We start from the raw sequence: 13,148 nt of genomic DNA, 5'->3' as shown, positions 1-13,148 counted from the left end.
TTAAGACAGGATGTTGCTTTATTGCCCAGACTGGAGTGCAATGGTGCGATCACGATTCACTGCAACCTCTGTCTCCTGGCTCAAGCAGTCGTCCCACCTCAGCCTCCCAGGTAGCTGGAACTATGGGTGCATGCCACCATGCCCTGGTAGAGACAGGGTTCCACTGTGTCACTCAGGCTGCTCTTGAACTACTGGGCTCAAGGAATTCTTTGGTCTTGGCACCCCAGAGTGCTGATATTACAGGCTTGAGCCAGTACGCTTGGCCTGTCCTTGTGTTTTTGATTCAGTAGTTCTTGGAAGAGAGCTAGATGTCTGCATCTTATACTGTTCCCTAAGCATTCAGAAGGAGGCAATCAATGGATGAGTTTGTGAAATATTTTATAGATCCAACTGTAATGTTTTCTCTGCTACCTAAACATTGGGCTGGAATTCTTGAACACCATCAGCACATTTTCTTTATTTTATCATGAGCCAGACTCTATCTTGCTGACCTGAATATTATCTTTATGTTGAAGCAAGGGAAAGAGCCCTGGACCGTGGTGAGCCAAGTGAAAATAGCAAGGAACCCAAATTGGAGGGGAATGCATGAAAGGTGTGATCACAGTTAAGAGCTGAGATGGGCACAATGAAATTCTGTTTGGGAAACTGCAATTGGGAGGGTTTGGTTGAAAAACAAATTTGATTTCCTCTGAGCTCTGAAATCTTTCTTCCCACCTATCACTCTGCTCTCCAGATATGTATCAGTTTATCCCTTCACTCTCCAGTGCTGCTGCAGCTCAGAGCAAAAGGACAAGACTGTTACGATAGCAGTGTCATCTGTCTTCTGTGAACTCTGGTGCTTTGACTCTGTGGCCTGGGAAGGGCCTTTTCAAAGGAATCTCTTGTCCCTGTGGTCTCTCCTCCTGGTCTTGCTTTCATCTAGATGCTCAGTCTCTGTTCATACAGATCAGAGCTGAGGCTTCCATCTTACTGATGCCTAGTGCTTTCCTGTTTCCACCCATTTCCTATACTTGAAAGAGCTGGTCAGGAGATGGAAAGACTTTGGTTTTTCTTCCTTTGAATCTGCATTCCCAGAAACTACACTGAGCTGTCCTAAGCTCTCTCTACCTGTTCAGCTTTCTCAGCCATTTCTTCAGTTCTTCTTTGGCCACTCTTCTTGGGTTTGTGACAGCAGAGTAAGATGGGTCCTCTGAGATTGTCACATAGAAGAATAGGAAAGACAGTTGACACAAACATCCTCTCTTCGATTCTTAGAGCTATACAGGGAGCATATCTCTGTCTTGAAACTCTTACCTTGGCTTCTGTAGACAGCACAGTCTCATTTCAAGATCCCTCCTAATCCTACTACTGTGTTTTTCCCTGTCTTCCAGTGCTCTGTCGAGTATGGTTATGCCTTGGCTCTTCCTCATCTTCTATTCGCTTTATGTTTGTGTGATTTTTTTTTTTTTTTTTTTGCCTCTGAGTCTTACTTTGGATAAACACATTTCTAGGGTCTGACATGTCATCCTTGATTTGTTGTGACCACCCACCTTGAGGTTACGAATAACATCTTTTAGACTATCTCATGGAGTAGGTTTATTGGTTAACGGAAAATTCTTGAAGGGAGAGCACTTTGAGTAATAAGTTTTAGTATCATGTTGTTACATACAGATATGCCTATTAAAGCCAGAGTCTACTCTTTAATGCTAGAATAGTCAGCATTTCCCATGATATTCAGATAGAGAACATCACAAGATCATGGGTTTTTAGAAATGTCACAAAATTATCTCCCAAGGGTACTGTGGATCTCATATACTTATGGTCTTCCTTTTTGAGCTAGCAGTGAATGGTGTAGAAATTTCTCTCAGGGAGAACATTGTCCAAGTTCACAGCTTCACGTCTGCAGGACTGTTGCCTGAACCACTGCTCACGCCACAGTTTTCTTTGCCACTATTTTCCATCTACAATGAGTATGACTTTGATCTTATTGAGGAAGCTAGTGAAGTTGAATGAAGCTTTTTTTTTGTTTTGTTTTGAGATGGAGTCTTGCAGTGTCTCCCAGGATTGAGTGCAGTGGTGTGATCTCAGCTCACTGTAACCTCCACCTCCCAGGTTCAAGTGATTCTCTTTGCCTCAGCCTCCCTAGTAGCTGGGGTTACAGGTGCCCACTATCTCAAGCCTGGCTGATGGTTTTGTATTTTTAGTAGAGATGGGGTTTCACTATGTTGGCCAGACTGGTCTCGAACTCCTGACCTCGTGATCTGCCCACCTCGGCCTCTCAAAGTGCGGAAATCACAGGCATGAGCCACCGTGGCTGGCCAAAGCTTATATTTTTTAAATCCATATAATTTCTTTTAAGTGACCGCTACTTTTTTCTGGTGCATTTTCATGTATTATAAGTGAACTTTTTATTTATTTAATTATTGGATCCATATTTTTGAGGATACTCAGTTTTCTTTGTTTTATGTTTCTTTTTGAGATAGAGTTGTATTGGGGAATGCATATCATTTTATATATTTTACAAGATTTCTCTCTTTAGTACAGATGGTATAGCTCAGCAGCAGTTTCTCTATAACTTACTCAAACTCAATAGTGTTGTCATAAGTCAGTTACTCCTTTTACTCCCATTTCACCTGACTTAATTCCTCCTATTAAATTTGTTAATTAAATAGGTTATAGTTCCTTTTATTGGAAATTTTTTAAAACCTTAAATATAATTTTTTTTTTTTTTGGAGTCAGAGTCTTGCTCTGTCACCAGGCTGGAGTGCGGTGGCGCAATCTTGGTTCACTGCAACCTCCACCTCCTGGGTTCAAGCGATTCTTCCGCCTCAGCCTCCTGAGTAGCTGGGACTACAGGCACGTGCCACCATGCCTGGCTAGTTTTTTTGTAATTTTAGTAGAGACGGGGTTTCACCGTGTTGGCCAGGATGGTCTTGATCTCTTGACCTTGTGATCCACCTGCCTCAGCCTCCCAAAGTGCTGGGATTACAGGCATAAGCCACTGCGCCTGGCCAAATATAATTTTGTAATGAAGTTACTATCTTAATTGTAGAAATACCATGAGAGAGATTGGTCATACTTTGTTATATAAGACACATTGCTTTTCTGTAGTAAGTTTCAGTTTCCTAAATATAACTTGCTGGATTTTTTGTAAATAACACTGTTTTTGTGGGGGTTTTTTTTTTGCACAAATGCTATAATAATCTCCTGTCTACTTTCATGTCCATCATGTTATACTGAATTATTATTTTAAAACCTTACTTTATTTTACATGTAGCCCATTTCTTGCACTTTAAGGACTTCTCAACTGATGTTTATAAAACCTATATCTATTTTTCCATCATGCTTAGGGAATGAGGAATAAATTTTCTTTAAAAATATGTGTTTTGTCCAGAAATGTTTTCTTCTAGGATTTTTGTAACCCGAGATCTTAATTTAAGTCTATATTTATCTTGAATTAGTTTTTGTGTATAATGAGAGATAGGGGTCCAGTTTCATTCTTGGATATGTGACTAGCCAGTTTTTCCAGCATCCGTCATTGAATAGTATGTCTTTTCTCAATTGTTTTTGTTGACTTTGTCAAGATCAGTTGGTTGTAGGTATATGGCTGTATTTCTTGGTTCTCTATTCTGTTCCATTGGAGATCTTCTATTTTAACAGAAGCATTTATAGCTAACACTTTTCTGTCTTAGCAGTGTTTTCTCTGCATACATAAGTTTTGGTATGTTCTATTTTCATTTTCCTTTGTTTTGAGATATGTTATCATTTCCCTTGAGATTTCCAGTTTGACATACTGGCTGTTTAGGAGTATGTTGTTTCCATGTATTTGTTGATATTATGATTTTTTTTCTGCTGTTGATCTTTAGTTTTATTTTATTATGACAAAGTATCATAATATATTTATGATGGGATAAATTATACTTTATGACTTTAGTCTTTAAAAAGTGTTAAACAAGGTCAGGAGTTCGAGACCAGGCTGGCCAACATGGTGGAACCCCATCTCTACTAAAAATACAGAACTTAGCTGGGCATGGTTGCGCCTGCCTGTAGTCCCAGCTACCCGGGAGGCTGTGTCAGGAGAATCGCTTGAACCTGGGAGCTGAAGGTTGCAGTGAGCCAAGATTGTGCCACTGCATTCCAGCTTGGGTGACAGAGGAAGGGCCTCAAAAAAAAAAATGTTCACAAGTTTTCTTTTTAGATATTTCTTTTGAAGAATGTTTCATGTAGTTATGAGAAATTTGTTTTGTGCTGTTTTTGGGTGATGAGTTCTGTATATATAGATTAGGTCCAATTTGATGTATAGTTTAGGTTGTCTAGTTACTTACTTTTTTCCTGTCTGATTGTCCTATTTATAAAAGTGGTCCATGGAAGTCTTTTATTATTACTGTGGAACTTTTCTCTTTTTAGTTAGTTTCTCTTGCTTCGTATATTAAGGATCTCTAATCTTGGGACATATAACTGTAATTGGTGTATCTTCCTAATGAATTAACCCTTTAATTGTTACATAATGCCCTTCCTTGTCTCTTGTACCAGTTTTGACATAAACTCTATTTTGACTGATACCAATTTAGCCACCTCTGATATCTTTCTGTTATCATTTATAAGGGGTATCTTTGCCGGGTACAGTGGCTCATGCCTGTAGTCCCCAGCACTTTGGGAGGCTAAGGCGGGCAGATCACCTGAGGTCGGAAGTTCAAGACCAGCCTGACCAACATGGAGAAACCCCATCTCTACTAAAAATACAAAATTAGCCAGGCATGGTGATGCATGCCTATAATCCCAGCTACTTGGGAGGCTGAGGCAGGAGAGTTGCTTGAACCAGGGAGATGGAGGTTACAGTGAGCCGAGATCACACCATTGCACTCCAGCCTGGGCAACAAGAGCGAAACTCTGTCTCAAAAAAAAGGAAAAAAAAGGGGGATGGATATCTTTTCTTATTCTTTGAATTCAGCCTATGTGTGTCCTTCAAATAAATATGAATCTTTTGTGGATAGCATGTAGTTGGAGCCTGTTTGTAAAATTCATTCTGCTAGTCAGCGTTTTCTGATTGTGGAGTTTAAGCCACAATGTAATTACACATTAATGTAATGTACATAATTACATTAATGTAATTACTGATGGAGAAGGACTCATTGTTGCCATTTTGCTAAATGTTTACTCTGTCTCCTTTAGATTATTTTGTTCTTCATTTCTGTTACCGCCTTTGTGTTTATTTATTTGATTCATTTGTCTTGACATACTTTTATTTCCATTGTGTATGTCTTCTATACATTCTTTGTGGTTACCATTGCAATTACAGAAAATACTTTAGATTTATAACCTCTTTTTTTAAACTCATAACAGTTTAACTTCAATCACGTACAAAAGGGACTGCTTTACAGGCCTGCTTCCATGTTATGTTTTTGATATCACTGATTACTTCCATATATACTGTGTCTCCATGAACATGTATTTAAACCTTGACAATAGTTTCCTGCTTTCTTAGTTTTCTCAGACTAATCTTTGCCTATTTTGCTAGGGTTTCTTCTTCTGTACAAATACAAAAGCTAGCAGAAGACAAGAAATAACTAAGATCAGAGCAGAACTGAAGGAGATGGAGACACAGAAAACCTTTCAAAAACCAATAAATCCAGGAGCTGGCTTTTTGAAAAGATCAACAAAACAGACTTCTAGCCAGACGAATAAAAAAGAAAAGAAAGAAGAATCAAATAGATGCAATAAAAAATGATAAAGGGGATATCACCACCGATCCCACAGAAATATACATTACCATCAGGATTACCACAAACAACTCTATGCACATAAACCAGTAAATCTAGAAGAAATGGTTAAATACTTGGACACACACAACCTCCAAGACTAAACCAGGAAGAAGTGGAATCCCTGAATAGACCAATAACAAGGTCTGAAGTAGAGGCAGCAATTAATCACCCACCAACCAAAAAAAGGCCAGGTCTAGATGGGTTCCCAGCCGAATTCTACCAGACATACAAAGAGGAGCTGGTGCCATTCCTTCTGAAATTATTCCAAACAATACAAAAAGAGGAAATCCTCCCTAACTCATTTTATGAGACCAACATCATCCTGATACCAAAACCTGGCAGAGATACAACTAAAAAAGAAAATTTCAGGCCAATATTCATGAACATCGATGCACAAATCTCGAATAAAATACTGGCAGACCGAGTGTCAGCACATCAAAAAGTTTATCCAGCACGTTCAAGTAGGCTTTATCCTGGGGATGCAAGGCTGGTTCAACATATACAAATCTATAAACGTAATCCATCACATAAACAGAACCAAAGACAAAAACCACATCATTATCTAAATATATGCAAAGAAGGCCTTCAACAAAATTCAACAGCCCTTTATGCTAAAAACTGTTAAACTACATATCGATGGAACATATCTCAAAATAATAAAAGCTATTTATGACAAACCCACAGCCAATATCATACTGAATGGGCAAAAATTGGAAGCATTCCCTTTGAAAACTGGCACTAGGCAAGGGTGCCCTTTCTGACCATTTCTGTTCAACATAGTATTAGAAGTTCTAGCCAGAGCAATCAGGAAAGAAAAAGAAAGGGTTTTCAAGAAAAGAAATAAAAGATACTCAATTAGGAAAATAAGTCAAATTGTCTCTATTTCCAGATGACATGATTGTATATTTAGAAGACCCCATTGTCTCAGCCCAAAATCTTCTTAAGCTGATAAGCAACTTCAGCAAAGACTCAGGATACAAAATCAATGTGCAAAAATTATAAGCATTCCTATACACCAATAACAGACAAACAGCCAGATGATGACTGAACTCCCATTGAGAATTGCAACACAGAGAATAAAATACCTGGGGATACAACTAACAAAGTATGCAAAGGATCTCTTCAAGGAGAACTACAAACCACTGCTCAAGGAAATAAGAGAGGACACAAACAGATGGAAAAACATTCCATGCTCATGGTTAGGAAGAATCAATATCGTGAAAATGGCCATAGTGCCCAAAGTAATTTGTAGATTCAATGCTATGCCCCTCAAACTACCATTGTCCCCCTTCTCAGAACTGGGAAAAACCGCCTTAAACTTCATATGGAACCAATTAAGAGCCCACATAGCCAAAACAATCCTAAGCAAAAAGAACAAAGCTGGAGGCATCATGCTACCTGACTTCAACCTATACTATAAGGCTACAGTAATCAAAACAGCATGGTACTTGTACCAAAACAGAGATATTGACCAATGGAACAGAACAGAGGCCTCGGAAGTAACGCCACACATCTGTAGCCATCAGATGTTTGACAAACCAGACAAAAGCAATGGGGAAAGGATTCCCTGTTTAATAAATTGTATTGGGAAAACTGGCCAGCCATGTGCAGAAAGCTGAAACTGGACCCCTTCCTTATACCTTATACCGAAATTAACTCCAGGTGGATTAATGATTTAAACATAAGACCTAACACCATAAAAACCCGAGAAGAAAACCTAGGCAATACCATTGAGGACATTAGCATAGGCAAGACTTCATGACTGAAATACCAAAAGCAGTGGCAACACAAGCCAAAATAGACAAATGGGATCTAATTAAACTCCAGAGCTTCTGCACAGCAAAAGAAACAATCATTAGAGTGAACTGGAAATGAACAGAATGGGAAACAATGTTTGCAATGTACCCATCTGACAAAGGGCTAATAGCCAGGATCTACAAAGAACTAAAACAAATATACAAGAAAAAAACAACCCCATCAAAAAGTGGGTAAAAGATATGAACAGACACTTTTCAAAAGAAGACATTTATGAGGCCAACAAAGAAATGAAACAATGTTCATCATCACTGGTCATTAGAGAAATGCAAACCAAAACCACATTGAGATACCATCTCATGCCAGTTATAATGGCGATCATTAAAAAAATCTGGAGATACCAGATGCTGGAGAGGATGTGGAGAAATAGGAACGCTTTACACTGTTGGTGGTTGTATAAATTAGTTCAACCATTGTGGAAGACAATATGGCGATTCCTCAAGGATCTGTAAATAGAAATTCCATTTGACCCAATAATCCCATTACTTGGTATATACCCAAAGGATTATAAATCATTCTGTTATAAAGACACATGCACACGTGTGTTCATTGCGGCACTGTTTACAATAGCAAACACCTGGAACCAACCCAAATGCCCATCGATGATAGACTCGAAAAGGAAAATGTTGCACATTACACCATGAAATACTATGCAGCCATAAAAAACGATGAGTTTGTGCCCTTTTTAGGGACATGGATGCATCTGGAAACCATCATTCTCAGCAAGCTAACACAAGAGCTGAAAATCAAACATTGCATTTCTAACTCATAGGCGGGTGTTGAACAGTGAGAAAACATGGACATAGCAAGGGAAGCCTCAAACACTGGGGTCTGTTGGGGGTGGCTAGGGGAGGGGCAGTGGGGGATGGGGAGATTGGGGAGAGATAACATGGGGAGAAATGCCAGATATACGTGACAGGGGAATGGAGGCAGCAAACCACCTTGCCATGTATATACCTATGCAACAATCCTGCCTGATCTGCACATGTACCCCAGAACCTAAAGTACAATTAAAAAAAGAAAATAGAAAACAAAATCTGGAGACAACAGATACTGAAGAGGATGTGGCGAAATAGGAACACTTTTACACTGTTGGTGGTAGTGTAAATTAGTTCTACCATTGTGGAAGACAGTGTGGCAATTCCTCAAGGATCTAGAACTAGAAATACCATTTGAACCAGGAATCCCATTACTGGGTATTTACCCAAAGGATTATAAATCAGTATTTTATAAACACACATGCACACGTATGTTCATTGCAGCACTGTTTACAATAGAAAAGACTTGGAACCAACCCAAATGCCTATCAAAGATAGACTGCATAAAGAAAATGTGGCACATATGTACCAGGGAATACTGTGTAGCCATAAAAGAAGGATGAGTTCATGTCCTTTGCAGGGACATTGATTAATCTGGAAACCATCATTCTCAGCACACTGACACAAGATCAGAATACCAAACACCACATGTTATCACTCATAAGTGGGTGTTGAACAATGAGAACAGAAGGACACAGGCAGGTGAACATCACACACTGTGGTCTCTTGGAGGGTGGGAGGCTAGGGGAGGAAGAATGGGGGCTGGGGAGATTGTGGAGGGATAACATTGGGAGAAATACCTAATGTAGGTAGCAGGTGAATGGAGGCAGCAAACCACCATGGCATGTGTATAATCCTGCAAGATCTGCACATGTACCTGATAACTTCAAGTAAAATTAAAAAAAAAAAATTGTAAATACAAAAGAAAAGTTAGTGTTCTCAACATATTTTCTACTTATGCTATCTTTAGAACATATGTTCTTGCTTATTATAAAGGGAGAATTGTTTAGAATTCCATACTATAAATTTTGTATATTTACATATAATGCAAATTTAAATATGCACTATATAAATTTGTAGCATGGAATTATAAATATATTGTATATTATATTTTACTTACCTGCTGGTTTTATCATGGGTTATTAGAAGTTTTATTTATTAATTCATATGATTATTAATTAATTAAACTTGTTAACATTTACCATTATACTATATCTTGCTGTAGTTTGGCATTTGTTTGTACACAGTAAATATGAATTAAATATATATAACTTTTATTCTTTTCTGTTCCGAGAGAGCCATATGTTTACTGCCAGTTGGTGTGTAATTTGCTGTTATTAGTTGCAAAATACTTCTTTTAGTGCTAATATATGTTTGCACAGCATGAGTCTTTGGTCGTAGGATGTTTGAAACTAGGCTTTCCTAAAATTTGATTTACATGTTGTCACCCTTTCTTTACTATACAATTCTATTCGTTTTGTATTTCTAAAAAAAAAAGATCATGGTAGAGAACTTTCACACCTGTCTACATTATGTTTAGTGTAGTATGGTTCCATTATAAAATATTTATTTATCAATAATAGTTATTGAAAAAAACCCATGTTCATTATATTTTGCAGGTATCTCTCCTAAATGTATGATCAAGGAATTACCACCAACAGAGAACAGTAATATAAGAGAAAGATTCCAAACAGTGACACTGGAAAGACATCAAAGCTACAATCTTGAAAATTTATACTTCAGGGAAATACAGAAAAATCTACATGGCCTTGAGTTTCAATGGAAAGATGGTGAAAGAAATTATCAAGAAGTGCCAGTGCCCCATGAAAACAATGTTGCTGGTAACAGAGCTCAACATAGTCAAGGGGATGTAGAAAACAAGCATACTGAAAACCAGCTTACGGCAAGCTTTCAGTCACACCTGGCTGAACTGCAGAAAGTCCAAACTGAGGGGAGAACTTATGAATGTGATCAAATGGTGAAGACAAGTAATAATGGTTGTTTAGTTTCTCCACACATTAGGGGAAAATCTTATGTGTGTAATGAATGTGGCAAAACGTTTGGAGAGTCTTCCAGTCTTAGTACTCATCAGATGATACATACTACAGAGAAACCTTACAAATGCAATGAGTGTGGCAAAGCCTTTTGTCGGGCCTCACTAGTAACTGTACATCAGGTAGTCCATACAAAAGGGAAACCATGTCAATGTGATGTATGTGGCAAGATCTTCAGAAAAAAATCATATTTTGTAAGACACCAAAGGAGTCACACTGGACAAAAACCCTACATATGTAATGAATGTGGCAAGTCCTTTAGTAAAAGTTCCCACCTTGCTGTTCATCGGAGAATTCATACTGGTGAAAAGCCTTACAAATGTAATATGTGTGAGAAATCTTTTAGTCAACGTGTCCATCTTAGACTTCATCAGACAGTTCATACTGGTGAGAGACCCTTCAAATGTAATGAGTGTGGCAAAACCTTTAAACGGAGCTCAAACCTCACTGTACATCAGGTAATCCATGCAGGAGGGAAACCACATAAATGTGATGTATGTGGCAAGGCATTCAGACATAGATCGAATCTTGTATGTCACCGGAGAATCCACAATGGAGAGAAACAATACAAATGCAATGAATGTGGCAAGGTCTTCAGTAAATGTGCAAGTCTTGCAGTGCATCGGAGAATCCATACTGTAGAGAAACCTTGCAAATGCAATGAATGTGGCAAGGTGTTCAGTAAACGTTCAAGTCTGGCAATGCATCAGAGAAGTCATACTGGACAGAAACCTTACAAATGCAATAAATGTGGTAAGGTCTACAGTAAGCATTCACATCTTGTAGTGCATTGGAAAATTCATACTGGAGAGAAAGCTTACAAATGCAATGAATGTGGCAAAGTTTTCAGCATATATTCACGTCTTGCAGCACATCAGAGAATTCATACTGGAGAGAAACCTTACAAATGCAATGAGTGTGGCAAGGTCTTCAGCCTGCATTCACGTCTTTCAGTGCATCGGAGAATTCATACTGGAGAGAAACCTTATAAATGTAAAGAATGTGGCAAGGTCTTCAGTGACTGTTCAGCTTTTGCAAAGCATCGGCGAATTCATACTGGAGAGAAACCTTACAAATGCAAAGAATGTGGCAAAGTCTTCAGTCAGTGTTCACGTCTTACAGTCCATAAGAGAATTCATAGCGGAGAGAAGCCCTACAAATGCAATGAATGTGGCAAGGTCTACAGTCAATACTCACATCTTCTAGGGCATCGGAGAGTTCATACTGGAGAGAAACCTTACAAATGTAATGAATGTGGCAAATCCTTTAATCAGGGCTCAACACTCAATAGACATCAGAGAATTCATACCGGAGAGAAACCTTACAAATGTAATCAGTGTGGAAATTCCTTTAGTCAACGTGTCCATCTAAGACTTCATGAGACAGTTCATACTGGAGACAGACCCTACAAATGTAATGAGTGTGGAAAAACCTTTAAACGGAGCTCAAACCTCACTGCACATCAGATAATTCATGTAGGAAGGAAACCATATAAATGTGATGTGTGTGGCAAGGGATTCAGGCATAGTTCACATCTTGTAAGTCACCAGAGAATCCACACTGGAGAGAAAAGATACAAATGTACTGAATGTGGCAAGGCCTTTGGACGGTTGTTTTCCCTCAACAAACACCAAAGAATTCATTCTGGCAAAAAAACCTTATAAATGTAATGAGTGTGGGAAACCCATTATTTGTTGCTCAGGCCTCACTAAACATCAAATAAGACATACTGGAGAGAATCTTACAACTAAACTCAATATGACAAGCCTTAGACATTGTCCTAGCTTCTGGAATCGCCGAATAATTCATACTTAATAATATAGCTTGTATATGTATCCCTTTTTTGAAATCTCATGTGGAATTGTAATCTCCAGTATTGGAGGTGGGGTCCATTGGGAGGTGACTGGATCATGGAGGTGGATTTCTCCAGTTAAGAAAGATTCAGCATCATCATTGGATCTCAAGATTTAGCATCATCCTCTTGGTTCTGTCCTGGCAGTAGTGACTTCTCTTGAGGTCTGTGTATTTAATAGTGTACAGCACTTCCCTGTTGCTTGCTCTCATTCTCACAATGTGAAATACCTACACCCTCTTTGCCTTCCACCATGATTTTAACCTTCCTGAGGCTTCCCTAGAGGGTGATCAGATGCCAGCATTTTGTTTCCTGTTAAGCCTGCAGAAGTGTGAGCCAATTAAACCTCTTTTCTTTATACATCAGTCAACCTCAGGTATTTTTTTCTAACAATGCAATTGTGACCTAACGCCTTTACACATGCAGTGAATATACCTATGTTGTAAGCTAGTGTTCACTACTCACTAGGTGTAGGAATATACATCCTGGAGATAAATCACAGAAGTATAATATGTGTGGCAAGAATTCCCAAAAGCCAAAACTTATGAATCTATAGATAATTCAAAGGACATAGATGTACCAATGAAATGAGGGTGGGAAAACATTTACTAGAGTTCAATCACTACTTGTCATAAGAGAGTTTATACTGAAAGGAAATCATATAAATGTATGTGTCAGAGGCTTTCCCCAGGCATCAGAACTCACTAGACATCCGAATATCCATCTTTGAGAGAAACCAAAGAAATATAATATGCATGCTAAGGCTTTTACGTGAACATCAAAATGGAAACAGAGCATTCATACTAGAGGGCAGCCTTACAAATATAATAAAGGTGGTGAGGCTTTTTAAAAAATCAAATGTTCAAAA

The 13,148-nt window shown here is 38.5% G+C and overlaps 1 protein-coding gene across 1 annotated transcript in view; it reads left to right on the top strand.

The window, feature by feature from the left end:
* Positions 1-12,645, top strand: part of ZNF616 (zinc finger protein 616) — a 29,833-nt gene extending 17,188 nt beyond the window's left edge. Inside the window, 3 exon segments of the mRNA XM_032264341.1 lie at positions 9,994-12,074; positions 12,076-12,188; positions 12,190-12,645. Of these exon segments, the coding sequence (XP_032120232.1) occupies positions 9,994-12,074; positions 12,076-12,188; positions 12,190-12,232 (2,237 nt within the window). The 3' untranslated portion in view covers positions 12,233-12,645.
* The last annotated feature ends 503 nt before the right edge of the window (positions 12,646-13,148 follow it).

Source organism: Sapajus apella, unplaced genomic scaffold (genome assembly GCF_009761245.1).
Source record: "Sapajus apella isolate SASKATOON/1434 unplaced genomic scaffold, GSC_monkey_1.0 scaffold144, whole genome shotgun sequence".
NCBI lineage: Eukaryota > Metazoa > Chordata > Mammalia > Primates > Cebidae > Sapajus > Sapajus apella.
Note: the sequence above shows the minus strand (reverse complement) of the source record. Positions and strands in the feature narration are given on the sequence as shown.